At 41.2% G+C, this 26858-nt stretch overlaps 1 protein-coding gene across 1 annotated transcript; it reads left to right on the forward strand.

Moving 5' to 3' along the window:
- The first annotated feature begins 2463 nt into the window (after nt 1-2463).
- On the forward strand, nt 2464-26364 carry rhoq (ras homolog family member Q). Its single transcript, XM_023278363.3, has 5 exons — nt 2464-3095; nt 3443-3501; nt 17424-17588; nt 21762-21857; nt 22972-26364. The coding sequence occupies exons 1-5, from the start codon at nt 2954-2956 to the stop codon at nt 23131-23133; spliced, it is 624 nt and encodes a 207-aa protein (XP_023134131.1). The 5' UTR covers nt 2464-2953; the 3' UTR covers nt 23134-26364.
- The last annotated feature ends 494 nt before the right edge of the window (nt 26365-26858 follow it).

Genomic DNA, 26858 nt, shown 5'->3' on the forward strand with positions numbered 1-26858 from the left:
TTAAACTATATTGTATCTGACCGCAATTAATGATTACTTTCATTATTAAATCAATTAATAGATTTTCAAAATTCTGATTAAATGCAGTGACAAGCACTCTAAATCACTACACATATTGATCGACTAATTGTTTTAGCTGTACCTGTATAAAGTGTTGGGTAATTTCATTTATACCAAACATCAGATTTTCTGAGTTCTTCATATGTTTTGTGAGCAAAAATCATAGTTTGTTAAGTAACTAAAGCTGTCAGATAAATGAAGTGAAGTAAAATGTTCAATATAGAGTAGATCTACTGAGATGTAGTGGAGTAGAAGAAAAAAGTGGGCATGAAAAGTAAAATGTGAGTACCTCAGATTTATACTTAAGTGCAGTAGTTGAGTAAATGTATGTAGGTACATTCAATGAGGTTTCATTGTTGTGCTGCAGATATTTCACTGTATAAACACTGCCTGATTCAGGGTCACAAGAGCTAACAAAATAGGAATTACATCACACATTTGACAAGTCAAAAAAAATACAAAAAAGCTTTGATATAAACATGCATTGTGACTGATGCATGAAATTCACAGTCTGAACAAGCAGGCTTATAAATGCATACCATAGTTATCAGACTTCACCTTTGGACCATTAAAGTTGTCAGTCTAAGATGAGAAGATTTAAACGGTCATGTAAACGCCGGGCTCAACCACATATAGTTTATGGTTTTGTTTTAAGTACTGTAGATGGTTGGTGAAGGAACATCAGTAATTCAGTAACAGTCCACATGCCAGTTAAGTCATCAGACCTGCTGGACAGACGTGCATTAAGAAGCTAAGACTAATCATAGTGAGATGTTTTCCTGTGTTCTTCTTCCTGTGAAACAGATTAATCTCTTGACTGACTGTATTCCCCTGGAGCTTTCTTGGGCCCTCTGGATCTCCAGGCTCTGAGCTCCAGAACATTTGGCCCAGTAAACAGAGAGATTAAGCGTGACAGGAAAATAACATACACATGTGCGTGCTCATTCTTTTTTGGAGAGAGAGACGTGCTTTATTGAGACGGCTATGAGAGCACTAATTCAAGGAGACAGCCCACGCCTGGCCAACTGCACCACAGAGGTCATGTCTCTGTACCTCCCTCCGTGTTCCACAAACACATACCTCCTCCTGTGGCGTCTCCATCTGCAGCTCCCTGGTCCCATCTCACGTATCCCATCCATCCTACACACTCACACTAACACACACAGTGGTGGTGCAGTAAGGATGGATCATCTTTTCATCTCCTCAACCACAAAGTCATGTGCAGACAGGCACTTTTCTAAATTTAGAGCTTTTATGACTTAGACTTAACATACAGCTTTTTAGTACCTGAACAAACAGGTGGCATAGTCTTACATTTTATTTTAGACCTACAGTCAAGACAAATACATGTCTGGACAGTAAATTTAGTGTAATAATACTACTGAGGCATCTTAGAGTGGTTCTTAAAAAGGGCTTTACGTGGTGTCACTGAACCATGTTTTAATACGACACCCTTGATATTCCTACATATGATTGCTAATAATGATTTATTTCACTGTTGATTAATCTGTTGATTATTTTATGAATTCACTAATTACTTGTTCAGTCTATCAAGTGTCAGAAAATAGTCTTTAAAAATGTTGATTACTGTGTTTTGTAAAGCAACCCAAAGATATTCAGAGAAACAACAAAGAACAACAACAAAAAAACACATTTAAATAGCTGTAATCAGAGAGCTTCTACTTTTTCTTGTTAAGAAATGACTGAAATCAATTAGATGATAATCAAAATTGTTGTGGATTAATTCAAGTACTGGCAACAAACTGATTCATTTGTTAATCCATTAACCCAAAGATGTTAGTTTGCTGTCACAGAAGAGAGGAAAAAACGGAACATTTTCACACTTAAGTAGCTGCAACTAGAGAATTACCAAATGTTCATCTTTATAAAATGATTAAAATGACTGATTATCAAAAGAGTTGGCTATTTGTTGACAATTAACTGATTAACTGATTGATTAATCCATTAACCCAAAGATATCCATTTTCTGTCAAAGAGGAAGGAAATGACAGCAAATATTTATACTTTAAATGCTGCAATCAGAGAAATCCTGCACTTTCCTTCTAAAATATGACTTCAACTGACTGTTAAAGTAGTTGGTGATTAATTAAATAGTTGACAACTAACCGAATAATCGATTAACTGCTGCAGCTCTACTCCTACATGGACTTTTACCAGTATTATTTTAAGGTAATAGTTCCACTGGGGTGTGTCGTTCAAGTCATTACTGGTAAGTTGATGATCTCATAACCCAGGATCCTGTATTATCTCCTGTGTTCCTCTCAGCACATACAGACAGAAACACAGCCTCCCTTATAGCCTGCAGCCTAGGGGCCTATATGATGTAATTTCTTACAGTCCTTGATCCCCACATCCCCAGCAGGCGGAGTGTACTTTATCCAGAGCCCCTTGGTTTCAAATCCAAGCTCCGCCTCTCCAGCAAGCGCACCCACCTTGTCCACCAGCAGCACAGTGCGCCAGGGACCGAGAGCACAGGCGTGGGGTTCACCGGGGAGAGGGCACGACGGGCCGGCAGCGGGAGGACTGACAGCGGCGGGGCTGCTCCGGGAAAAGACGGTCGCGTCTCGATTTAAAGGGCAACCGTATGACTCAGGACTGACAGGGTCCTGTTCATTTTGTCGAGGCAGCTCGTTCGCGTCCAGATTCGGGAGTACCGTACCGCCGGTGGGGAGGAGAGGGAGGAAGATGCAGCTCCAGTCCGGCTCGGTGCGCCGCGCAGTCCGCCTCCGCCGCTGGTGATGCTCGGCGTGCGGGGATCACCGCCCAGCAGCAGCAGCAGCAGCAGCAGCAGCAGCAGCAGCAGCAGCAGGAGGAAGAAGTCGGTAGAAGAGGGCGTCGGGGGGCCGGTGATGATGGTGGTAAGGTCGGGATCATGGCCAACGGAACCGGTACTATCATGTTAAAATGCGTCGTGGTCGGAGACGGTGCAGTGGGAAAAACGTGTCTTCTGATGAGCTATGCCAATGACGCCTTTCCAGAGGAGTATGTGCCCACAGTGTTTGATCATTATGCAGGTAGGAGCACAATTCTCCTGTTATCTGTTTATCATGAGCGTCTGATAATTACATGGCATGCCGAGCTGCTGCTGCTGCTGCTGCTCTGAGTTTTCTAATGACCAATCAGTTTTAATAAGAGGGAGGATACTGTACAGAATAATCCCTGAGTGAATTCAGTTTCCTCTGCTACTCTTTCTCCAACTGCATTGCATCTGTTGCTATAATCAAAACCACTTGTTTGGAGGCTTCATAGCAGAGAGGGGTTGGGGACCCTGAGCCTCCCTCCCTGCCTCCCTCTGTGCTCCCCTCCCCACCCTCACCTCTCTGCTTCCTCCTCTCAACTGCTCTTTGTCATTTCCTTGCAGTGAGTGTCAACGTCGGTGGAAAGCAGTACTTGTTGGGACTGTATGACACAGCTGGTCAGGTAGGGTTTATTTTTTCCTCTGGCCTGGTGCCAAACACGTCAAGGACACGCATACACCCTCTCTGTATCTCACTATCTCTATCTCGGGTTCCCCATGTGCTCCTGGGACCAATAACTATCCGACAGTGCCTCTGAAACGCCCACAGGCTTCATATTCAGGCCAGACACTAAGCTGCAACAGGTGATGGTTTTCACACATGGGTTTACTGCAAGAGTCTGGTGCGCCATGGACAGTGATGGTAGTGAAGGGGTTTCAATAGTTCTATTATGTGGAGAACAGGGCTCCTATGTCCAGTAGTGATGTCACAGGTTTGTTAATAGGGCAGCTTAATGCCTGGGCTTTTTCTTTACAATGTGCCATTCAGCGGGCAAGAGTTAAAACTGTACTGAAAACACACTGGGCTGCACACACACACACAATAATGTTTCCACTCAGCAGAGCCAGTGTACACACAGACGGGGGAAACCATGAGAAACACACACCAACTCACTGAGGGCATCACTGTGAGATATGGGAAAGACCCTGCAGTATTTGTTTATTATTTGGTCTGTATGATCATTTAGAACTGAGGGGATTGATTGGCAGATCGCTGCATAACAATCCGCAGCTCATTTCCTAATGAATTGTTTACATATTTTTAAAGCAAAGATGCCAAAATTTGCTGCTTGCAGCATTTCAGATATGAATATTAATTATTACTCCTAGTTGTATTTGACAGTAGACTGAATTTATGAGGGTTTTGGACATCTGTTTGGACAAAAAAAAAGCTGCTCATGAGCATTTTTCACCATTAATAATTAGAGAAAATCTTCAGCAGAACAACTGAAAATGAAATATAAACCGAAATGAGACATGCAAAATCATTCCTACACACATTTTAGAGGACACACCATCCTGAACTCCCCTTTCATGCAGGCAAGATTGGACATATTTTAGCATTAAAAGTAGAGATGCAAACTTAATTGTTTTCTTAGCCAGTAGTCAGTAGTGTTATCAATGAATAAAGAATCGAGGCCACAAATTCAGTACAGATATGTGGCATTAGTCATGGAAGCAGCTTAATTATATATTTCATGAAGGTACAGATACACTGACTCAGTAGACTCATCTTCTTTATATGCGCCGAGGGCATAAACCACCACATAAGTCTTTGTCATGGTGCCTTTTGCTGGCTAAACCCCCACAATACCTTTTCTGACACACATTTCCTTCGTCTTCTGACTTATTGTTTAATTCATTTTTGATTTTGGTTCAGTTATTATTGGTTATTAGTTGATTAACTGTTAATCACTAACATCCGTAATTAGAAGCAAAAAGGATTAAAGCCCCCCTGTGAGGTTTTTGACCGCTAATAGTGCTAAGGGGCAATGCTTTTCTGTGCTTTTTCTAACATGGACCTGATTGGTTTGTGCACATGCTAGAGGATGCATGAGCATGTGGGCAACTACATGCACATCCCTGCTGATGGCTTTGACTACTGATAAACAGTTGCCAGCACCAGAAAAACAAATCGCGATGCACCAATGTGGTCTTGTAGAGGAAGAATGCAAGATAGATGTAAACATTGCACAACCTACAATATTTTTTTTTTTAAAAAATGTCTTTGCAAATGCGTATAAGGAAGGAAATGGAATCAGCACTTTTTTAGTTGGTGAAAAACACTGAATACACACAACTTTTATTTGCTTACAAGTAAGCTCCATGTAGCTTAAATCCTGGACTCCCTTCAGACTTGCCAACAGATGTGCATCCATTCTGTGCTCCGTGACCTCTAACCTCCTCTCCTCACAGCAACCTAAAACTGTACACATGTCACATGTTGGATAGTTAACACTTTGCTCAGGGCCTGCTCTCACTGTGTCAAGTCACATTTCAGATTGTGACTGAAATACAATCTGTTCGTTGGAAAGACAAAAACTGAGCTCTGAAAGGTCGGCGGGGGAATATTTAGCAGTTCTTCCGTTCTTCTCGTTCATGAATGATAAATGCACCAGTCTGTGAATAGCAAATCACAGCCACCCTGCCTTTTGGTTCCCACCCAAACAGCTACCTGTGGCTGCGTTATATTTTTGCCTCCAGAAAACAGATGGCAGAAGTGTTACTACTGGCTTGCATAAAGACGAACACAACCTTATTGTCTATTCTGGCGTGTTTGATAGGGTGTGTGTGTCAGAGGAGGGTTTGTTTTTAGCTGATTCAGAGTGTCTCTGAAATGGAGAAGTTCTCCCAGATGTCTGCTGTGGGTGCTGCCGGCCGCCGAGAGTAGAGTTACTGCTCTGAAAAATGCGGCCCCCTCCGCCCCCGACTCGGCTGACCTCTTTATGTGGAGCACAAGGCCAGCTGGTAATGTTTATAGCTTCAGCGTCCGATCAAAGGCCCGGTGCCCCAAAGAGAGAGAGAGGGGGAGAAAGGGTGAGACAGAAAGAGGAAGAGAGAGAGACGGAGGCAAATAGAGAAGGAGGAGGGGGGTGGAAGTGCTCTCAAAGTGGATAAATTCAGTCCTCTCAGTTTCATTTTTCTTTCCCTTTCTTTCGCTCGTTCTCGTCACTTTGAAACTCTCCCTCCATCCTCTCCACCTCTGGCCTGTGCTACACATGTTCATTTGGCTTCAAGCTTTCTGTCATATTTATATTCCAGCCATGACTGGAGCTCCCACAATGCTTTGCTGTTCCATGAGAGTATCGGCAGCATCGTATACAAACCATCCATCACGCCCTCATCGGACGCGACTTCATGCCGTCGCGTCGGTGCTTCATGTCAGGGCCACATAATCACGACTCTGCACTGATCCGAGCGCCGCTGTCCTTTGTCTGCTGCCGATGCCACTTCCCTGCCTACTATTGTCTGCGCGCTGCCACGTCGCTCCCCAAGGTGCTGCCTATTGAATTATTCCATATGGAAGGTCTGCGAAGTCTGTTTTGCTGAATGTGACGAGGGAGCAGAGGGGAAAGTCTTTACTTATTCATTCATTCTCCTGCTGTTGCTGCTGCTGCACTCAAGAAAGTCCAGCCTCACTGCCCGAGGAGGAGCAGGAGGAAAACCGGAAGTGGATGCTAAGTGCTGTTGTGCCCATGGAAACGCTGCGGGGGGGTGGCGGGGGCAGGAACCCAGCAGTCGTGACCCTTTGGGAAATATGCCCTACTGCCCTATTAACCCCCACCTTGCTGTTGGACTGTTCCTCATTTGCACAGCTCGTCAGATGCGTTCACACTCAACTGCACATCATGTAATCACTTTTACCACTTCACTTCACTGATTACCCGCCACTCTCTACTGTTTGCTACAGTCTGATGAGTCCTTTTTGACTCAGCAACCCAAAGTGGCCTAGTGACCCTCAGACGTCCCAGCAGGGGAGGGAGGGTGGCAGGTGGGGATGGGGGTGAGGACTAGAGGGGGGATCCTGGAAATGGTTTTACCCAGCTGGAAGCCTGTCAGCACTCTGCTGCTCAGACACAGCAGCATTGTAGACATGCCTCAGCTCACACTTTCAGCATGAGTTTTTACTCTTCAGAGAAACTCTAGCACCAACTCTGCTCTCATACACAGAACTCACTGAGGACTCCAAGTAAAGATGAGATCCGATTAAACAATTCAGAGATTTTTCAATACATTGATTTCTCTTTGTGGCCAATAAAATGTCAGAAGTGTAAAAAATTGTCATCACGCTTTCTGGAGAGCCCAAAGCAAAACACCAGACTGAGTGGCCAAATGTGACGCAGCCTCAGACCCTCTGGGAGACCCGAGGCTCCAGGTTCACTATGCGGCAATTAGTTTGCCAAAACACAATCTAAACTGGTCTTAAGGTGACCTCTGCACGTTCACCTAGAGGGCCTCTATGTCAAAATTACAATTATTTCCTTATTATTTCAGTTGATGTTGCGGTACATGGCATGCGAGGAATTGAAGGCACATTTGAACATTTGGTAGTTGGATCATTAGATTGAAACAGCAGCTGTTAAGCTCAGTTTAGCCCAAAGACTGGGAGTAAGAGGAAACCGTTAGACTGGCTCTGTCAAACACATAAATCCACCTGTCTGCACCTCTAAAGCTCACTTATTGTTTTTAAAAAAAAAAAACAAAATGTAAAAAACAGCCTGCTGCTTGGCAACCAGCAGACACACAACAAACCTGCAAATAGCACAAAGCATAAAGAATTAGACCTGCACAATATTGGGAAACAACTGACATTGCAAATTTAGTTTTCTGCAATGTATGTCATTCTGAAAAAAATACATGAAATTTCCACCAGATAGCTTACCCAGCACCATTTGGAAATGAGAAATCATTCTCGAATGATTGGGGAGATTTTGAAAGGGAGCACATCTGCATAGAAAATGAAAAATAATTAAAGTTGGAAAATCCATCGTGAACGTTTCTCGTATGGTGCAGCGCTGGCAAAGACATCTGAACTAGTTTTTTACTTTGGATAGTGTTTGCATCTGGCTTTGTAGAGCTTTGTCGTGTTGATTTAAATGGTTATTAGTCGTGTCGCTACGTGTAATGACAACGGCGACAGCGCTGACAGAGAACCTGTTTTTGGTCAATTTCATCCTTTCTGAAGTCCTTGCTGAAGTATTTCCATACAGCTAATGTTGCATTTATTTATACAACAAAGTCTTCCTTTTTCAGTGTTTCTCCCCAGTGTCACACTCATTTTGCTGTGCGCATGTGAGTCTGCATGTCAATAAAGTCCATCCATCCATTATCTATACACCGCTTCATCCTCAGGTCACCAGTCAATCACAGGGCTGCACAGAGACAAACAAGCGCACTCACATTCACACCTATGGACAATCTAGAATCACCAGTTAACCTCAGCATGTTAGCTGGAGTACTCGAAGAAAACCCACATGTGCACAGGAAGAACATGCAAACTCTATGCAGAAACATCCCAGACCTGGGACGTGAACCCGGGATCTTCTAGCTGTGAGGCGACAGTGCTGACCACCGAGCCGCTGTGCAGCCCTCAACAAGTCTGCCTTTTAAATTGCGCTTAAAAACGCTATCTAAGAACCCTTAAATCTGAGTAAATTATGCGTCAGGAAGACTTCTCTTGTAGATCACTCATGGAAAATGACAACTCTGTGAGTTTTCTTCTTGAATCAAGCAGCAAAAAAAATTGTAGCATGATGTGTTTGTGTGATTTTGCTTTACTACACATTGCACTTCCTGCAGTGCATCCTCAGAACATACTTGCAAAAGATGTTCTGCAACATAATGAAGCAAATGTCTAGCCTGCTCTGTGGTCTCAATGCAACAATGTACATAGTGTAGCATAATGGACACTAAGTAGCGCTGCTGCTAAGCTAACAGCAATAATTGCTTGTTGTGTCTGCCCAATAGTTCAGAACAACAAGATACTTGATTATCACAAAAATTTCTGGAAAAGCAGACAGTCTTTCATTTCAGAAGTTGGAAACAGTAAATGTTTACACATGTCTTTGATAAATGACAAACCAGTGCTGGACCTCCAGAATGTTGGGATTCAGACCAAATAAACATTAGTAATGCCAAAACTGAGAACCAAACAGCACAGGCCTCAATGTTTGCCACAGCCATGGCTGGAGGCAAAATGATTTTAGGTTGTCTGATTTTCATGACCACCTGGAGGGAATTTCCTCAAATTTGATGCAAAGGTTTATTTGGACTGAGGGGTGACCTAATTAAATTTGGTTGTCATTTTGACCTTATAAAACTTGTTTTTGGCCCCAACTCCAGAAACTTCTGTAGCAATTATGATAAAATGTCACACAAATGTCTAATAGTATAAAATGATGAAGTGACGGCATGCTTCATATAAAAGGTCATTTTCAACCATCATAATGCTCTGCAACAGAATTTTTCTGACCGTTATTCAATGCCATAACTCACAAACAGATGAAGAGATGGATGTGAATTGCAACTTGATTGACTGTTTGGTGGAGGCATGCAGCAGTGTGGCAGTAGTTCTATCCATCCATCCATACGCCGCTTAATCCTCATTAGGGTCGCATGAGGCTGGAATCCATCCCAGCTGACTTAGGGTGAAGGCAGGGGACACTCTGGACTAGAGGTCGACTGATATATCCGCCGGCCGATATTTTGGGCCGATATATGGACTTTTTTCAATATCGGCCATTGGCCGATATTTACAAATAAAAAGCCGATTTGTGATCAGGCACCCGTACGGGCAGCTGCCGCGACCGCTTTTCCCTTAGAAGGACCCCCGGCACTCAGAGAGCGGAGCATGAGCGGAGCGAGTGAGCCAGGCAACAACAAGCCTCGCTCCACACCTGCTTATTTTGTAAAAAAAAAACAGGTAAGAGATTTGTTTCTTGGTAAGAGAGAAAATGCAGTGTATTTAATTTGTAATATATACATGTATATACTTTTAGTGTTTAAATTGCCTTTTGTAATCGATGTGCTTTAAAAAAAAAAAAAAGGATATCGGCCTTAAAAATCGGCTTCTACAATCGGCTTTAGATATCGGCCATCGGCTGAAATTTTTTTTAAAAATCTGTATCGGCATCGGCCTTTGAAAATCCCATATCGGTCGACCTCTACTCTCGACAGGTCTGGACTGTGGGAGGAAGCCGGAGTACCTGGAGAAAACCCACGCATGTACAGGGAGAACATGCAAACTCCATGCAGAAAGATTCCGGAAAGGCCTGGACGTGAACCAGGGATCTTCTAGCTGTAAGGTGAAAGTGCTGACCACCAAGCCAGTGTGCAGCCATAGTACTTCTAGTTAACCCAAAATAATAATGAAGCTTGAAAAACACTGAGTCCTGTTTTACACAATGCAGTTAATAGAATCTCCCAAGTGTGCAATGCAACGCTGTCTGTTAAAGAGAAGCTTCTATCTTGCAGTGTTGGTTGGCTGTCAATCGTGACCTTTAAACAATCAGATAGTGCTGTAGGCTGGATGTTGCTTGAAACCAGAGTGCTGCTGTCACAGAGAAAGGTGACCTCATCAAATCTAGGGTAGTGCATTTTTGAATAACTGGTTGAAAAAAATTCTAATAATCTGAAATATGCTGAATGTCGTGTCTTATAATCATCCAGGCCAGTAATCGGTTGACCCCTAGTTCAGCAGCTGGGTGCTGCAGTTTTCAGCCAGTGTTTGTCCAACAGTTTTTAGGGAATGTTTGCAGCTGCAGATTCATTCAGATTTGGTCCTCCAGTGAAAATTTCTGGCGGCAGGACTGTGTGTGTTGCCGTGTTTGTTAAGATTCTTGTTTTTTGGACAGCAGTTGAGCTGAGTAGCAAAGGGAAACACATTACTGTATATCTGGTGTTAACTACACAATTAGTCAGATCAAATCATTGTTGATTTTGGTCTTGTCATGAGAAAAAAAGTATTTTCCAGCTTTATCCTTTAAAAACTTGGAGTCTACAAGCTGAAGCTCAGATAACTTCCAATGACATCATCAGGGAGCTGACTAATCTCCTCCAGAGCCTCAGAAGAGACTGTAGAAGAGTTTTCACATGTGGAGTAATACATACTGTAATGACTAAATTAAGTTTCTGGAAAAAGACTGAAGAATTCCTTTTAAATAGTTCTCACAATATTTGATTCCTTTTCTGTTAGTGGTCAGTAATAATTTCAGCCCGACACTATTAAAATCTCCTGATCATGTCTTCCATCTGGAATTGCCTGTTTTAATGTTGAAACCGTTCAGTGGTAAAGGGCGTACACTACTATTCCAAAGTTTGGGGTCACTTAGAAATGTCCTTATTTTTCAAAGAAAAGCATTTTTTTGTCAATGAAGATAACATTAAATCAATCAGCAATACAGTCTAGACATTGTTAACTTGGTAAATGATTATTCTATCTGGAAACGGCTGGTTTTTAATGGAATATCTACATAGAGGTACAGAGGAACATTTCCAGCAACCATCACTCCTGTGTTCTAATTCTACATAGTGTTAGATAATCATGTTGAGGCTAATTGATGATTAGAAAACTCTTGTGCAATTATGTTAGCACATGAATGAAAGTGTGAGTTTTCATGGAAAGCATGACATTGTCTGGGTGACCCCAAACTTTTGAACGGTAGTGTATATAAACTGAAATAGCACTTCCTAATGACTCATAAAATATATGTAGTGTCACGCACCGTGTATGTGACACTATCATTAACATTCATTAAAGCCAACATTAAACTGACATCTTTTTGAATGGAGTGTTGCAGGATGTTCTCACCACACAGGCATGAACAGACAGAGCAGATTGCCGTTTGAACTCCGATTAACGATCATTAATCACCATTGAAAGAGCAGTGAATTACAAACAGGCATCCATAGCTTTTAAAAAAAAATTCTTGATGTTAAATCCAGTCCTGCAAAATGTGCAGATTTGCAGATCAGAGACAGAACTTTGGGAAGAGAAGCGTCTGTGTCTAGACTTGCTTTTCCACCCGGCAGCCATGTTAGAGCGGGCGTCTCTGACTCTGTTGATATAGACAGTTTATAGAGCCCTGAGGAGGTGATAGGAGCAGAAAAGGAGAAAGGTAGACAAGAGAGAGCAGTGAAGGTAGGAGGGGGACGTGGAGGTGGAGGGAATGACTCACTGATATCATAGTATTCATATGTCACTGAGTCAACAGAGCACAGCTCACAGAGGCCACAAGAAGACGCAGAGACTGGTTGAAATGTCTGGAGAGAATTTAGCACTCATAGAGTTTAACATGCAAACACACAAGGTGCTCCCATTTCCTTTTTCTCTGTCTTTCCTTTCGTCCTTCTCCACTGGTCATAATATTTACTGTGCAGTCCTGACTACCTCGGAGAGAGTTATGCGGTGCGTCAGTGATGCACTCACGAACTGTTGAACTGCACTAATAAAACTGTTTGACATATATGTCTTTCTGGTGGAAACTTTTATCCAGAGCTCCTCACGTCAGTGGAAGTGTAAACATTTCTGGACCGAGCGCTGATTAAAGTCAAGACTGAGCACTGCAGCTTTGTGGGAAGATACAGTGCATCCACCGTGAGCGGCTGGTGGACCGACTGTCTTTGGTAATGTGTCAGGGGTATACTGAGGAAACAGAGTAGAGATGAGACTCAGACAAGCTCCAGGCCTGCTTACAGTAAACTGCTGAGTGGCGAACACTGTGTCTGCAGCTCGCCGGGGACTCGCAGGATCCATTTGTGTAAGCAAAGGTCGTGAACACACAGAAATACGTACTTGTACTTGATCCCATGGGATAAATAAAGTGTATATATGGGAGCAGAACAGGGCACACGGAGAATGTGAATGCAAATAGCAGCTTTTAGTTGTTGATGTTTTCAGGAACTACATAGAGATATATGGGTCATTCCAGAATTGAAGGACACTTGGGATTCAAGTTTTTTGAAAAATAGACCTTTTTCAAATTTCTGCTCCATATTCATCAATAATATCAATGTTTTATTTGTTTTCTAACCCTACTCTAATCACAGTAACAGGGTTGCTAATCCATGCTAATGTTAGCTTTTTCTCAGGAGTAGAAACTAGATATTTAGTTGGTTGTTACTGCTGCAACAAAGGACAAACTTACTGATGGGAAATAGTAAAGAAACAAGTAAAAAAAAAATAGTCTTTTCCTGATAATATGCATAACAGGTTTGTATGAGGTAGAGTGAGACCAGGAGTGGACTGGGGCAAAAAAAACTGCCCTGCCGTTCTTTTCTTCTAGTTTTTTTAAAATTTGGTCTCAGGACAAGTACATTTACACAACAACTGCATGTTTTAGTATTCTGTACATGGATTATTTGAAATTTGATACAAATGTCCTCCAGTTCTGGAATGACCCATATAATCAGATATGCTGTGAGTGTTTTACATAGAGGTGAGTGAATAGAAAACACCCCATATCACACTATGCAGGACTTCTGCAGCTGACTGTGGCTGATTGTGTTTCGCTCTACGGTTCCCAACTCGTTAAAAGTCAAAGTTTTCTTTTTCCCAACACTGCCGTGCTTCTCTCTTTAATTACTGTGAAGCGATGTGGTTGATAATCAATCACCCGCCGAGCTGAATCAGACAGATCCTCATTATTAATGGAGTTACTAGATCATAGTTGAAACAGTTGCCTCGCTCATTAAATACCTGGCATCTGTGATGTTGGGCCAAGGTTTTTCGCTTTCTTTCCTTGCATGTTATATTATAGTCTGTGTTGGTTTATTAGGCCTCACATTGTATGTTATAAAAATGTAATCGCCTGTTCTGCCATTTGTGGAAGTGCTCGTTATTTAGGACATGCTGTGGTACCTTAACTATAAAGCATAGCAGGAAACCATGTTATGTGCAAAGTAAAATGAGATAAATAGTACTGTGCATAAGTTACAGACATTTCAGATATTTAGAGTTGTATCCATCACACAATCCAGTCTAAGCATACAGTTACGGTCATAAAGAACTATCTTGATTGAAAAGAATAAGCAGGGGTACAAATCTTTGCATCAAAATAAGAGAGGTTCATATTCACAGAGTATCTTCCGAGAAGCAAAATACAAATATAATTGTATGAAAACCTTTAAGCTGCTTTCCATTTACGATACAGTGAGACACTGTACAGAGGTTATCTCAAGTTTTTCTTCTTGGCCTTAGTCTTATTAGTAGTCCAGTTTGTGGTGGTTTTTTCAGGTGGTTGAGCTAGTAAGTTGTGTTACTCTGCAGCACAGACACAATTTCCATATAACTGATTCCCTCTACTTCTGTCTGCTCTCTGTTGTATATCACTCCTTTTCTCAGGACTGCAGTCACAGCATCCAGGATATATTTGCACAGGTTGCCGCTGCATGGGTCCATGCTTACTGGTATGACGGCTCCCCAGAGATGAAGCCAAAACATCGTACTTTTTATGAGCAGCGCACCCATTTTATTCGTCAGTATTGCAGTCTGTCATCTTCATTTATTTACAAGAAGCCAAAATTGTGATAGAGATTAATATTTAATAAACTGTGCAGACCTATCATGGAGTCAGTCAGGAATTACATTCATAGACAGTATAAACCCTCAGAGGAACTGTGGCAACTTCTCCAAATGCTTGGTACAACCTACCTGCCTAAGTTGTTTAAAAATTTGTAACAAGGACAGTGATACTGCTTTTTAAACAAAGACAGCTCACACTAAATATTGATTTCATTTTGCACTTTTGTGATGCATTTTTGTCTTGGAAATCCACCCATTATCTAAACACCACTTAATCCTCATTAGGGTCACAGGGGGCTGGAGTTTATCCCAGCTGACTTAGGGTGAAGGCAGGAGACAACCTGGACAGGTCACCAGTCTATCACAGGGCTACATATACAGACAAACAAGAACACTCAAATTCACACCTATGGAAAATACCCGAATAAAACCCACACATGCACAGGGAGAACATGCAAACTCCATGCAGTAAGATCCCGGGAAGGTGGGGGATTTTCTAGCTGCAAGGTGGAAGTGCTAACCACCAAGCCACTGTGCAGACCCTGTCTTGAAAATAAAATGTGTATTTATTAATGAATGAACGTGGCCAGAAATGGATGTTTATGCTATGGCTAACCCAGTCAATTAGATACTTGACAAGAAACACAAAAATCAAAACAACAAAAGTCACTTTAGCTCAGTCTTGCTGACTGATTGCTAACATTGCCCCAAATGAGCTCTGCTCCTGGGTCTCTAATGTGTAGTACTGCACCTTCAGAAGGTTGATGTTCTCACAGGAGAGAAATAATTTTAAAGAAGAAGAAGAGGAAGAGGAAGAAGTTGGTGAAAGGAGGTTCAGAAAATCCAGCTCCAGCAACCCACCTTGTTGTTGTTCTTGTTCTTCTCTTTTTCTTGGTTCTTCTCTTTTTTTTTGAGCATTTTTTCCTCCTTCTGCTCTGAGCTCTTCAAACAGCTGAAGAATCTCTTCTGCTGTTTCTTAACGAGGAACTCCTGCAGCTCTTCCTCCTCTTAGTCCAGGATTTTATTTGCTTCTTCAGATTTGTTGCTCTTTTCCATCAGGACTCTTCAACTTCTGCCCGAATCGCCACCTTCTCCTGCTCCAGAGCTTGCTTGTCCTTCTGGAGATCTTTCTTTTCTCCTTCCAGACCATCTTTTTCCTTTTGGAGATCATGAATTTTCACCCCCAGATCCTGTTTTTCTTTCTGGAGAGTTTCATTTTCATCCTCCAGATCTTGTTTGACCTTCTGGAGATCACCGCTTTTTCCCTCTAGATCTTTAACTTCATCTCTGAGGGTTTTAGTCATTCCGTCTAATTGTTGATATTTGTCATGGAGGTCTTTCTTTTCTCTCTCCAGTTGACCTCCAGACTCTAACCAGAGATACACCTGATAGCATCATTAGGGTTGTTTTTATCAATCTCTAAAATCACGTAAGACATTGTACAGCTGAGCTTCATGAGTAAATAGGGATGAGTAACAGTGTGTAAACAGTTAGCATCAGATCATCTCAGCCATGATGAGCTCTTCTCACTGGCGCTTCAGCTCACTTCAGTCTGCACAACTGAAAACAGATGTGTTTTTTAAATCATCCTTACTGTTCACCTCAGCTTCCTTGGAGCATCTGATGGTTTGCATTTGCAATTGATTTCTTACAACAGGAAGATGAGACAGTGTCAGGTGAGCTGTCACTCCCTGGAAAGTTACTCATGTGAGTGTGTTTGTTGAAACACTCGATCATCCCACGTGACAATCTGCAGTCCTCCGGCTCTCTAAGACACAGCCGCAAAGAATGATTTGAAATTCCAGCTTGAGTCAGGTCTGTGAAGCTCTGTGAAATACTGTACTCATTCGGAAGTAAGAGGATGAAACAGCTCATAATTTTTTAAATTATATCCACTTGACCCAAGCCAGTGAGGCGTAGTTGACTCATCTACAGTACGAGCACAGGCGTGAAGGTTTGTATGCTGTTTACATCACCTACACCAATCTAGAATGAAGTCAGTGTATCTAAAATTCATTACACAGACAACAAAAAGATGACACCCTGTCTGGCTGATCTGCTGTTTGAAGAAATTTCTGCTCATGTCCAAGGCCATTTCAAGTGATCTGTTTGTGTGAGAAAGACTTGTCTGTGGAATTCTAGCAGTTGGATGGTACTGGACTGTGTGTGTGTTTGGGAGAGAACTGGACTCACTGAAGTCATCGGATTGAAAGACTGTTATGCCAGTGCTCACTTGTCCCATTGCAACCCTCTCTAGCACAGCTGGATGTTGTGTCCGATTTGCTTTGGTTTCAGAGATGCGGACAGTAAACCTCCAAGACAAGAAAATGAGACTGATTCACTTGGTCTGATTTGGTCTGGTTGAGTCATATCAAATTACTGAAGATCCACTGTTCCCTTGTGTCTTCAAGCTCGCAGCAGAAAAGCACGATCCATCAGTAGAAGAAGTGAGATGCGTCATGAATATTCATATGCGAGCAACTCAGACACTCTGTCGAAAGAGGTTTATTTTTGCTGGGGACAAGGGAGCACCTGATCTGACACACAAAGGGCAGCCCTGCGTCTGTGAATTAGCCATTTACACCACTCAAATATCTGAGATGCCAGCATGTCTGGTTTGCAGTGTCTTTTGGCAATGCCTTGTGCTCAGCTCGTGTTGAAGGACTGCAAATGTGAAATAATCCCTAACTCTTTCTGTCAGAAAGGGCAAAGCTAAAGAGAAAAAAACTCTCACAGGAACGTCATCTCCTTCACATTCTTTTCTCTTTCTCACTGAGTACCAAGTGCAGTTTCTTTATGCATATCATTTCTGTCATAATATTCCACATCACTGGTATAAAACAGCCAAGGTACAAGCCTTGTACAGTGTACACCTAGCTCTCCAGGGAGGAGTAAAAGTCTCTCTGCTCATTTTTTATGCTTTAATAATTGATGAATAATAATTTCTCAGATGTTAAGAAATGGAAATTAGTCATGTCTGCTCTTGTGACCCCGAATAACCGTTACTGTTCCATCCTCTCTCAGGAGGACTACGACCGCCTGAGGCCGTTGTCCTACCCGATGACCGATGTCTTCCTCATCTGCTTCTCCGTGGTCAACCCTGCCAGTTTCCAGAATGTGCGTGAAGAATGGGTGCCCGAGCTGCAGGAGTATGCACCCAGTGTCCCCTACCTGCTCATTGGCACCCAGGTTAGTTTAGTTCACATCACACGCACTTCATGTTCAGCCATTGCTGCTTTTATGGACGCAGTAGGAAACAAATGTTAAGTTACAGTTGTCATTTCCAGCACATTGATATGATATGAATGTTGTTGTGGGTCTGAAGTTACTGCAGAGAATTTAACCACAAAAGGCCACTGAGGCCAACAAATTCAGGGATAAATATGCATCGAACCCACCTAAACTGTGTTGCCACAAGCATGTTTCCAAATCCTAAAGGACGTTACATAACGCACCGAACATAAATGAATGTCAGTGTCTTGCAGCATCAGAAATCCTCACAAAAGAAGCTCCCGAGACAATTCTTTGCTGTACAACCCCCAAACTTTCCCAACATTGTGGGATAGAGTCAGCATGACTGCAGTTTCTGAGAAAAACCTGAAACAAAAGACAACTTCGGATCCAAAAGGAATTTCACAAAGGTGATTAAAGCTGAAACAACAAATCAATTAATCAGAAAGTCAGAAAAATTAATCAGCAACTGCTGAGATCCTCTTTTCATCATTTCAGTCTTTTTTTTCAACCAGAAACTTCAATCATCGGTTTATACCAACAAGAACTGAACTATGTAGGGAAAATATTACAATTCTCTGACAGATATTGTGATTTGAAGTCAGGCTTCAGTTCAGTATTCGCTGTGTTATACTTTAAAACATACAGTGGAGCTTTTACCACATGGGATGCCATCTAAAGTGTGACTATTACAGACGAACATCACGAATTTGTAAAACCACTGACAAATTCACACTAATGTATTGCAAAATATAAGACATTAAACAAAGAGACATAAATCCTTATGTCAGTTTAACCACAGCATGCAGCCTGAACCACGCATACATTGATCAATGGACAACAGTAACAGTCTTACTCTCATTATTTAATAGCCACAACTCATGTATCCTAAATTGCCACCTTTGTGATTTGATAATTGTATTGTTTTAAATTGTGATTTCAATTTGAAAGGGATTCAATGTTCAGTCCAAGTAACAACTTGTTAAGATAAGATAAGATAAGATAAGATAAAGTTCTTTATTTCTCCCCACTCCAGGGGAAATTTACATTGTTACAGCAGCTTTATTTACAATATATACAAGGGTGGCAAAATTTTTTAACAGAAAAAATAAAAATAAAAATAAAGTTTAAAAGTGCAGAGATGTGCAGTGCAAGAATGTCAGTGCAAATTTTATGGTTTGGGGTGGTAATGATATAGTCCAGTTTATGTTAACATCAGCCAGTGATGCTGATGTTGTAAAGTCTTACAGCAGATGGGATGAAGGACCTGCGATAGCGCTCTTTCTTGCAGGGTGGATGTCTCAGTCTGCTGCTGAAGGAGCTGCTTAAAGACCCCACAGTGTCATGCAGTGGGTGAGAGGGATTGTCCATGATAATTAGATTTTCTCCTTATAAATGATGCAAACCAAATATCTTTTGTGGGTCAAGCAAAGACAGATATTGTCATGCTGAGCTATGGCACTGTATGAAAAGTGTTTTTAATTATCTATCTTCTGGCATTTTAGAAGTAAAGCAAAGTGACTGATTGATTAATTGATTAAGTAAAAAGGAAAAGCCATCAACCTGAAAAAAATGACTTTAATTGCAGCCTTAGTGATCACTTTTCTTGTGCTGAGGTTTCACTGAGTACTTCAGGCAGGTCATGACAAAACATTTCAATGCAGCTGCACGTCAAACAGCACCAGCTGACTCTGCCTCCACAGGCACCAGTGGGATTGAAAGTAAAGGTGCATCGAGTGTACGCTCCATGAATGCAACTGGGCCTGGATTCAGCAACCTGAGATTATTTTAGGAGAGAACTCAGAGGTGGCCAGACACATTTAAAAGTGTTGATCCAAGAAGGCAGTAGAAGGTAGTATGGAGGCAGTAGATATCAGAAACAGGCCCAACGGGAAATACATAGGGATAAAATGGGCTTTCAACTCGTAGTGTAGCAAACTGCATTTTAGACTAGGTTTACTTCTTCTTTTCTGAATTGATGCATTGGTTTGGTTGCAGTGCTCACGGGAAAAACAGGGATGTGATCCACGAAATCTCAAGAAAACAGTGTTTTCAGTTAAACCATGGTAATGTACTGTGTTCTGTTGTTTTTATTTACTTGTGTAATACAGTCGAAAACTGTAATAGTACAGCTGGTACATTTACTACTAAAATAACTCCTGCTACTACTGCTGTTACACTAATTAGAGCCTGATCACTACTGGAATGGGGGGCTGTTGGCAAAATGGATTTTAAGGGCGTGAAAAATTCCAAGATTGATATATTGGCTAATATTCTACATACATGTACGAAACAGACAGCAGGTTAGAGTGAAAAAGGTGTTGTCCTTGTTTAAACACTTTGTAGAAAGTATTTTACAAACTAGTTTGCAGCTTACTGTGAAGATGCCACCTGAGTCCACACCACCATCTGCTCCGTGTACTCTGCTACATGTGCTGCAGACAGTGCTAAGACTGTTGTAAACAAGTGAGCTGGAGCTGCTCTGCTACACAAACTACATGATGACACCATTTCTAAATCATCCCCAGCATCGTTTTCTTCATTATGATATGTTAAATAAAAGCAGGAAAAAGTTTAATGTATTTATTTGTCTATTATTATTATTGGCCAATGCTGTCCAGTAATATTGACTGATTAACATATTAGCAGGGCTCTAATGCTAATGCATTATTTGGTAATGAAACTTGTAAGATATTATCACCTCACAAAGCTGAAGGCCAACATGTGAGCAAACAGTCCTGCAGAAATAGAGTGCCATTAGCATTTATTTGGAGTTGTTTTTCTTGCTACTTTATGAATGTAAGTCCAACATTTGCTATGTACACAGGCTAGTTCTGAATTTTGACCGGTTTTCTCCATGCAGTGAGGGAAGTGTACAGTGTTTTTACAGGGTAAAAATAGCTGTCTGAAAACAAGGTTGATGAGAGCCAAGAGACTGAATCAGAACGATAAAGCTGTAGGCCTGTAAATCCAGACCACAGAGCTGAAAGAGGGAGATGAGGCTGAGGGGAACTGTTGAGCCAGACCATAATAATACTCTCTGAATTCACGACTACAAGAGATCCTTTTGAATTTCCACAATCAATTTTCATCCATTATCAATGTAAAAATATTGATCAGTGTAGCTTTAATTAGATTTAGTCCACCCACTCTTGCAGTCTGGAATCCCTGAACCTGAGCCACTGAAGGAATAATCTGTTAAATGAAAAAAAGTGGTACAAACCAGGATGATCTGATTTATATTGCTTTAGAAAGTCAGTGTCTTTGTGCTAGAGTCCTCCCTGCTTTTAAGGTAATCATTAAATCAGTATCTTTTAAAGCAGCAATTAACTTATGCAGCAAAGCTAAAGCTGGGTTAATGTCTTGTGATTTTTTATAGACGCATTATGCATGTAGATGTTAAGAGATGACATTAATCCTAAGTATGAGCTCATTTCTTAGGCCTTAAAATGCACTGCCAATATCGTATGTCCTCTTAAAAGTGAGTGCAGACTTGCGGGTGATTTTTCTTTATTTATTTTGTTCGGTTTGTGTTCCCTAGCAACCAAATGCCAGAGCAGCCGAGGCCCAGCGGTGATGAGGATGGAGTGGGTGTCTGATTTATCTCGTGTCAGCTGATGTTTACTGCTCTTTTATCAGTTCCCGCCATAACTCACTTGCTGCTCTCTGGCCGGATGCTGATATGTGCGCACGAGCTTTGCTGCGACGCCACAAATCTCCCCAGTCAAGAAAAGGGTTAATGAAGGCTGCTCCCTGTGAAATTCAGCAGGTGGATTCATTTCTAGTTATTACCGAGACAGGGATGAGTTGCGTGTGTGCTGAGCATTGCAATGAATAAAAGACGAGTGAGGAACCTTGTGGTTGGCTGTGAAATCGCTTTGCACAAGAGCAGGAAGTGTGGGCCAACATGGCTTTGTTTCAGAATGAGAAATCACACTGTCAGTTACACGGTTGAGCTGTTTGACACGGACCTTGGCTATGTTTAGAAGCCGGCGCCCTGAAACGTGCAGAAATACCTGATTTCCTGTGAAGTCAGTATGAAACTGCTATCAACAAAGTATAATAATCTGTCTAATGTTAGAAATAGCAATGCTTTCTTAGCTCAGAGAAAGTGTCTCTTTTCTTTTTCAGATTGACCTTCGTGATGACCCCAAGACAATTGCCAAACTGAATGACATGAAAGAGAAGCCCATCGCCACTGAGCAAGGACAGAAACTGGCAAAAGAGGTTAGTATGTTTATCCTACTGTGGAAATAAAGTAACGCTGCTGTATTGGGAGAAGCCTCTATTTTCACTTTCAGTGTTATAGAATTAAGCTGTCAGGTCCAGTTAGATTCCTGTGTGTTGATTTGACCCAGGAATGTCTCTGAAGGAATGTAATTTCTTCAGTGAAATGCTTGGAGTCAGACTTCTGTGCATTCTTTGCCTTAAAATGAATCCAGGAATACATTCTGGGTCAACGTGGACGTCCAGGGGAGTTCAAGGCAGCAGGACATAGATACCAAATGTGGTCTGTGATTAATCGCTCCTGTCAGGCAGAGAGGAAGAATAAAAGTCAGACTTTCAAAAATTACAGTCTAGATTTTTTTAATAGTTGATATTCACCGTTTTGGCAACATAAAATAAAATTCAGATTGAGATTCTTATCTCATGGAGTCATGAAGTTTTCTGAGGCCACAAGGATCAATCCAAAATCAATTTAAGCTATTTGAGAAACACCTCCAATTAGAGCTGTTTCCTTCAGTGTGAGCAGCATTTCACCTTGAGGATCATTACAGAACAATTATTTATGATTACACTGTAACCCATTAACAGTCATAACATTACATTACAGATACACACTCAGCTAACAGTGCTGCTGCTGGGCCTTTTTCTCTTTCTAGTGAAATGAACAGGAGGGTTTTTGATGCCAAAAGAGCTGCAGTAAGCGAAGACATTTTAGATAGAAATTTTGGGAACTAGTTCAACGTTTTGGAAAATATTCTCATTTGCTTTCTTGCTAAGACCTAAATGTCAAAATAGATATCACATCTGTTTGGTAAATGTGAAAATGTGAGTTAGCGTAGCATTTAGCACTTAGGAGCCAGATTATGTTTGTTAACTTTGGGGCAGGCTAAATTTTTCCATCTGTATCCAGTCTTTATGCTAAGCTATGCTAGCCAGCTGCTGTCTGTACCTTAATAATTCCTGTGCAGACATAGAAATTGTATATATTGGCATACATGAAGACAGTTAATTACTGTTTTTGCCTGAAACGTTGAGCTCTTTTAACTTAAAATACCTGCAAAGTTGAGGTGCTGGACTGCTGTTACTGATGGTCTCTCCTTCATTTTCTCATCAGATTGGTGCATGTTGCTATGTGGAGTGTTCAGCATTGACCCAGAAGGGCCTGAAGACAGTGTTTGATGAGGCCATCATTGCCATCCTGGCTCCCAAGAGAAAGAAGGGATCGCTGAAGAGAAGACTGGGACCCCGCTGCATCAACTGCTGTCTGATCACATGATGCATAAACATAGAGATCATTCAGCAAACCAACCACAAACCAAACCTGGACTGAAGGCAAAAGAAGGACAAGAGAACAATGCACAGAGAGCTTGTAAGACAGAAGAGAGGACTGAAAAAGGACAAAATAAGAGCCACTTTAAAGCTGCAGGGCTCTTGAAAGGCCATAACTCTCTCCTGCTGTCCAACACGGGTTGACGATGCAGTTTACTACCAAAGGAGCACAAAGCGCAAGTCAGTCTCTTCTTCTAAAATACTTTTGCCTCAAAAGTACCTTCTTTTATAACCATTTTTAATCATTTTTTCTGTACAATGTTGTTGTATGCTGTCATACAAAAAAAGCTAAAAAAGGACATTTCATATTTAAGAGAAATGCTACATTTTAAGGAATTCAGATTATTTCTATGGTTGCTATACATTATTGATTTCGGGATTTCTATATAGGATCAGACGTCCAAATGACGAGAGAAAACCTGCAGCTAATAAATAACAAGATGCTAATTATGGCGATACTGTGACAGTGTCCAGGATACATTTCTGGACATGGGGGCCCAGTCTGTTTCATTTAAAACTCATGATAAAAAAGACCCTGTTTGCCCACAGTCATTTGTCATTTGAAGACCTGCAAATTAAACCGCACAAGACCTTTGCATTGTGTTTGGGATAATACAAATTATCCAGCGTAAAATGCAGTTCCGTTGACAGATTTTGAACCCAGAGCTCTATTATTATAAACTTTAAAAGAGTCTTGATTTTTTGCCTTATAAAAACTCCATTATTTTATGGTGTGGCATGCCAAAACATTGTATAAGTTTAGATAGGGCTGCTGCCTTCATCAGGAAGTGAAGAGGTTTATTATCCTTTTTTTTTTAAATCTATATTATCCAGAGTATATGATTCTGTATCTCTAACATAGGGAATCCAGTTTGTGAAAATGATATTTTGTCATCTGATGAATTACTTTCTTTAGTTTCATTTTTTTGTTATTCTGCAATAATATGTTTATCCTTTTATCACCTTTAAGAAGGTTTTGAAGAGAGAAGAAGAGGGAGAGGGATCTCATTTTAGAAATGAAACTCCAATTTATATCAACGTCCAAAGAATCAAATGCACACACTTTCATCAAGGTTGGCTAAGATGACCCAATACTGTACATCTAATGCACAACATGAAGCGCAGTCGGTGCCACTTCATTTCCCAGCTCAACAAAGCACATTCCTCTGATTTTTAACACAGTCCCTGTCCCAGATAAGGCTAATTGAAGCACAGAAGGTGCACTCTGTTCCGTAAGGCACAAGGATGAGCATAGCACACATAGCATTCTAACACGCACAATCACAGTTCATTACATCTACAGAGTTCTGTTACAAGGCTTCCTTGAACCTCCCAGATGTCAACATTTCAGGAAATACAAAAAGACACTGATCCAAGCTGATTTGAAAGGGTACAGGATGGGGTAGCAGCTAGCTGCACCAGCTGTTCACAAGTTATCCTGGTTACAATTGAAGTCATGACTGAGTGGAGACTTACTCGTCACCAATTCAAGTAGCTACTTAACTTGTCACTAAATAAGTTGTTTTCCTCTGCAGGAATGTGTGGGCAGTTTTAAGCTGCGACTGGAACCGCCCCTGTAGAACCTCTTTCAGAGCCGTTTTCAGGCAAGAAAAAGTACCTTCTTTGGGTTGGATACTTCTGACCGGCCCAGAAAAACTGCTGTGCTGGTTTGATGCTGATAGGTTAAACTCAGAAAAGACCAGCATCACTTTATCAGCCATCACAATGTCCTTGTTGAGTTTCTCCCTTTCTGCCATCAGCAGCATATTATTCACTATACAACATAACAAACCTCCATTGTTCTATTTCCTACATGCTCATCGACCTGGAGTTATGTCCATTAACTATTTGTCATTGGAGTAGTGCATTAAGAATTAACATGTCCATTGAAGCCATTGGATCACCGTATTAGAAACAGAAATGCTGAAACATTATGTACCCGTACCTATAAACCTTCTCATTACCTTGCATCTGTCCAAAGTTCCTGCAATGGAAATCCACCTCATATTTACATCAAATAGCGCCAAGTAGGTGATACATCATGTTAGCTAAGTAAACCACATGGCCTATTTCAACATATTATTCAACAGTTGAAAAAAAAATACCATTGATGATTGTAGAAATTGGGAATATTTTAAACTAAATTACCCCAAAAGCAACACAGTGCCTCATAACTTAATAAAACGCAATTTGATTAGCATAAACACTGGTACTGGGTTTTATGTCGCCGCCCTCTAAAACTGTACTTTTTGGCAGTTATGTTACACCTCGAGATGCGATGGATATTATCACTATCAGTTTACACCAGATCATACAAATCTTTACTGACTAAGACAACGGTGCAACCCAATTCAGTGAGTCACAAGTTTGCACTTGCTAGTAGTGATCGTAACTTAGAAGCACAAACTCAGTGATGGCTTAATGAATAGCTGGTGCAACGCAGTCAGTAGATGTCACTCTTTCAGTATCCAAATAATCAATACATTTTAGGCTTTGATGTCCTGACATGATGTAAAGGATTTATATAATGTATGGAATGTATGACCAACACTCATGTACCAATCCTGATTTTGTTCTTTTTTAAGTTTCTTTCATAAAAACTCAGTGATCCCTGTAATGGAGTCATTCTACTACATTTTAAATAGAAAGTGAGATAATATGTAACCAGGATTTAGAGGATAGTCTAAATATCTACGAGCCCCTAAAACAGGTGTGTATGCAACAAAAGTCTCACGCCAACATGTCTGTAGTCGGTGCTGTAGGTAATAACCTGAGGTTGTGACTGAACTTTTCTTGCAAGCCAAACATCGGAAATATCAGCTCTTCTTCTTTTTATGCATTTGTTATTGGCTTTTTCTAACTTTTTTTTGTTTGAATCTAATAATCAAAGGTGCCAACTCTTGCTGTTACTTTTCTGTTCAGAGTCAGATATGATGATTGATTAAAGCTTTAATGTAAAAGGTGCTCCTCCTCTCTGTCCCAGCCTGCGTTGTATAACTGTCTTTCTGAGCAGTGGAGATGCCTGCAGGGTGAACAGCCTTCTCTCTCGGACAGTTTTGCTTGCTTACGTTGTGTGAAGGTCCACCCTCAGGATGCAGGACCTAAGTGCCACAGCCACCAATGCATTCTCCCATTGATGCTCCTCTCTTCTCAATAAATGTGTTTACTGTGTTAATAAGCTGGCTTTGAGGGATTTAACTTGGAGAGCGTCACATGTGCATTTGTGAAATTAACTTTTGCACTGTTTATTCCTGGAACTAAGACCATTCATGCTCATAATGGGTCAGACATCACCAGGTTGACTTAGTAAGCAGTCAGCAGAAGGTTAATCTGAGTGAAAGCACGCATTTGTAATGTTCACAGACATGCTTTGTTAAATTTACTAATTTATATTCTGAACATTTAAAATGAATTGAATCAGTTTAATTTTAAGCTGTTTTTCAGTCTGCAGTAATATGAGTTGGTTGATTTCTGGAGCGTGAGCGCCACTTGCTGGGTGCAGTTTTGTATGGAACTTTCCTCACCTGTCTGCCGGACTTTGCCGAAAAAAACTTTCCACGGACAAAAATTTTACCTTGCTTTACATTTATTTAGTTGGCTTCAACCACTGGACACAAAATATATGTTTCTGCCATAAATCAAAGGCAAAATTATCAGAAACTCCTCCATCTT

Source organism: Amphiprion ocellaris, chromosome 16 (assembly GCF_022539595.1).
Source record: "Amphiprion ocellaris isolate individual 3 ecotype Okinawa chromosome 16, ASM2253959v1, whole genome shotgun sequence".
In the NCBI taxonomy this organism is placed as follows: domain Eukaryota; kingdom Metazoa; phylum Chordata; class Actinopteri; family Pomacentridae; genus Amphiprion; species Amphiprion ocellaris.

Coding starts and splice junctions, on each gene's coding strand:
- rhoq (XM_023278363.3), top strand. CDS start 2,954: ATGGCCAACGGAACCGGTACTATCATGTTAAAATGCGTCGTGGTCGGA. Junction 3,502..17,423: donor TGTATGACACAGCTGGTCAG/GTAGGGTTTATT, acceptor ATCCTCTCTCAG/GAGGACTACGACCGCCTGAG. Junction 17,589..21,761: donor ACCTGCTCATTGGCACCCAG/GTTAGTTTAGTT, acceptor TTTCTTTTTCAG/ATTGACCTTCGTGATGACCC.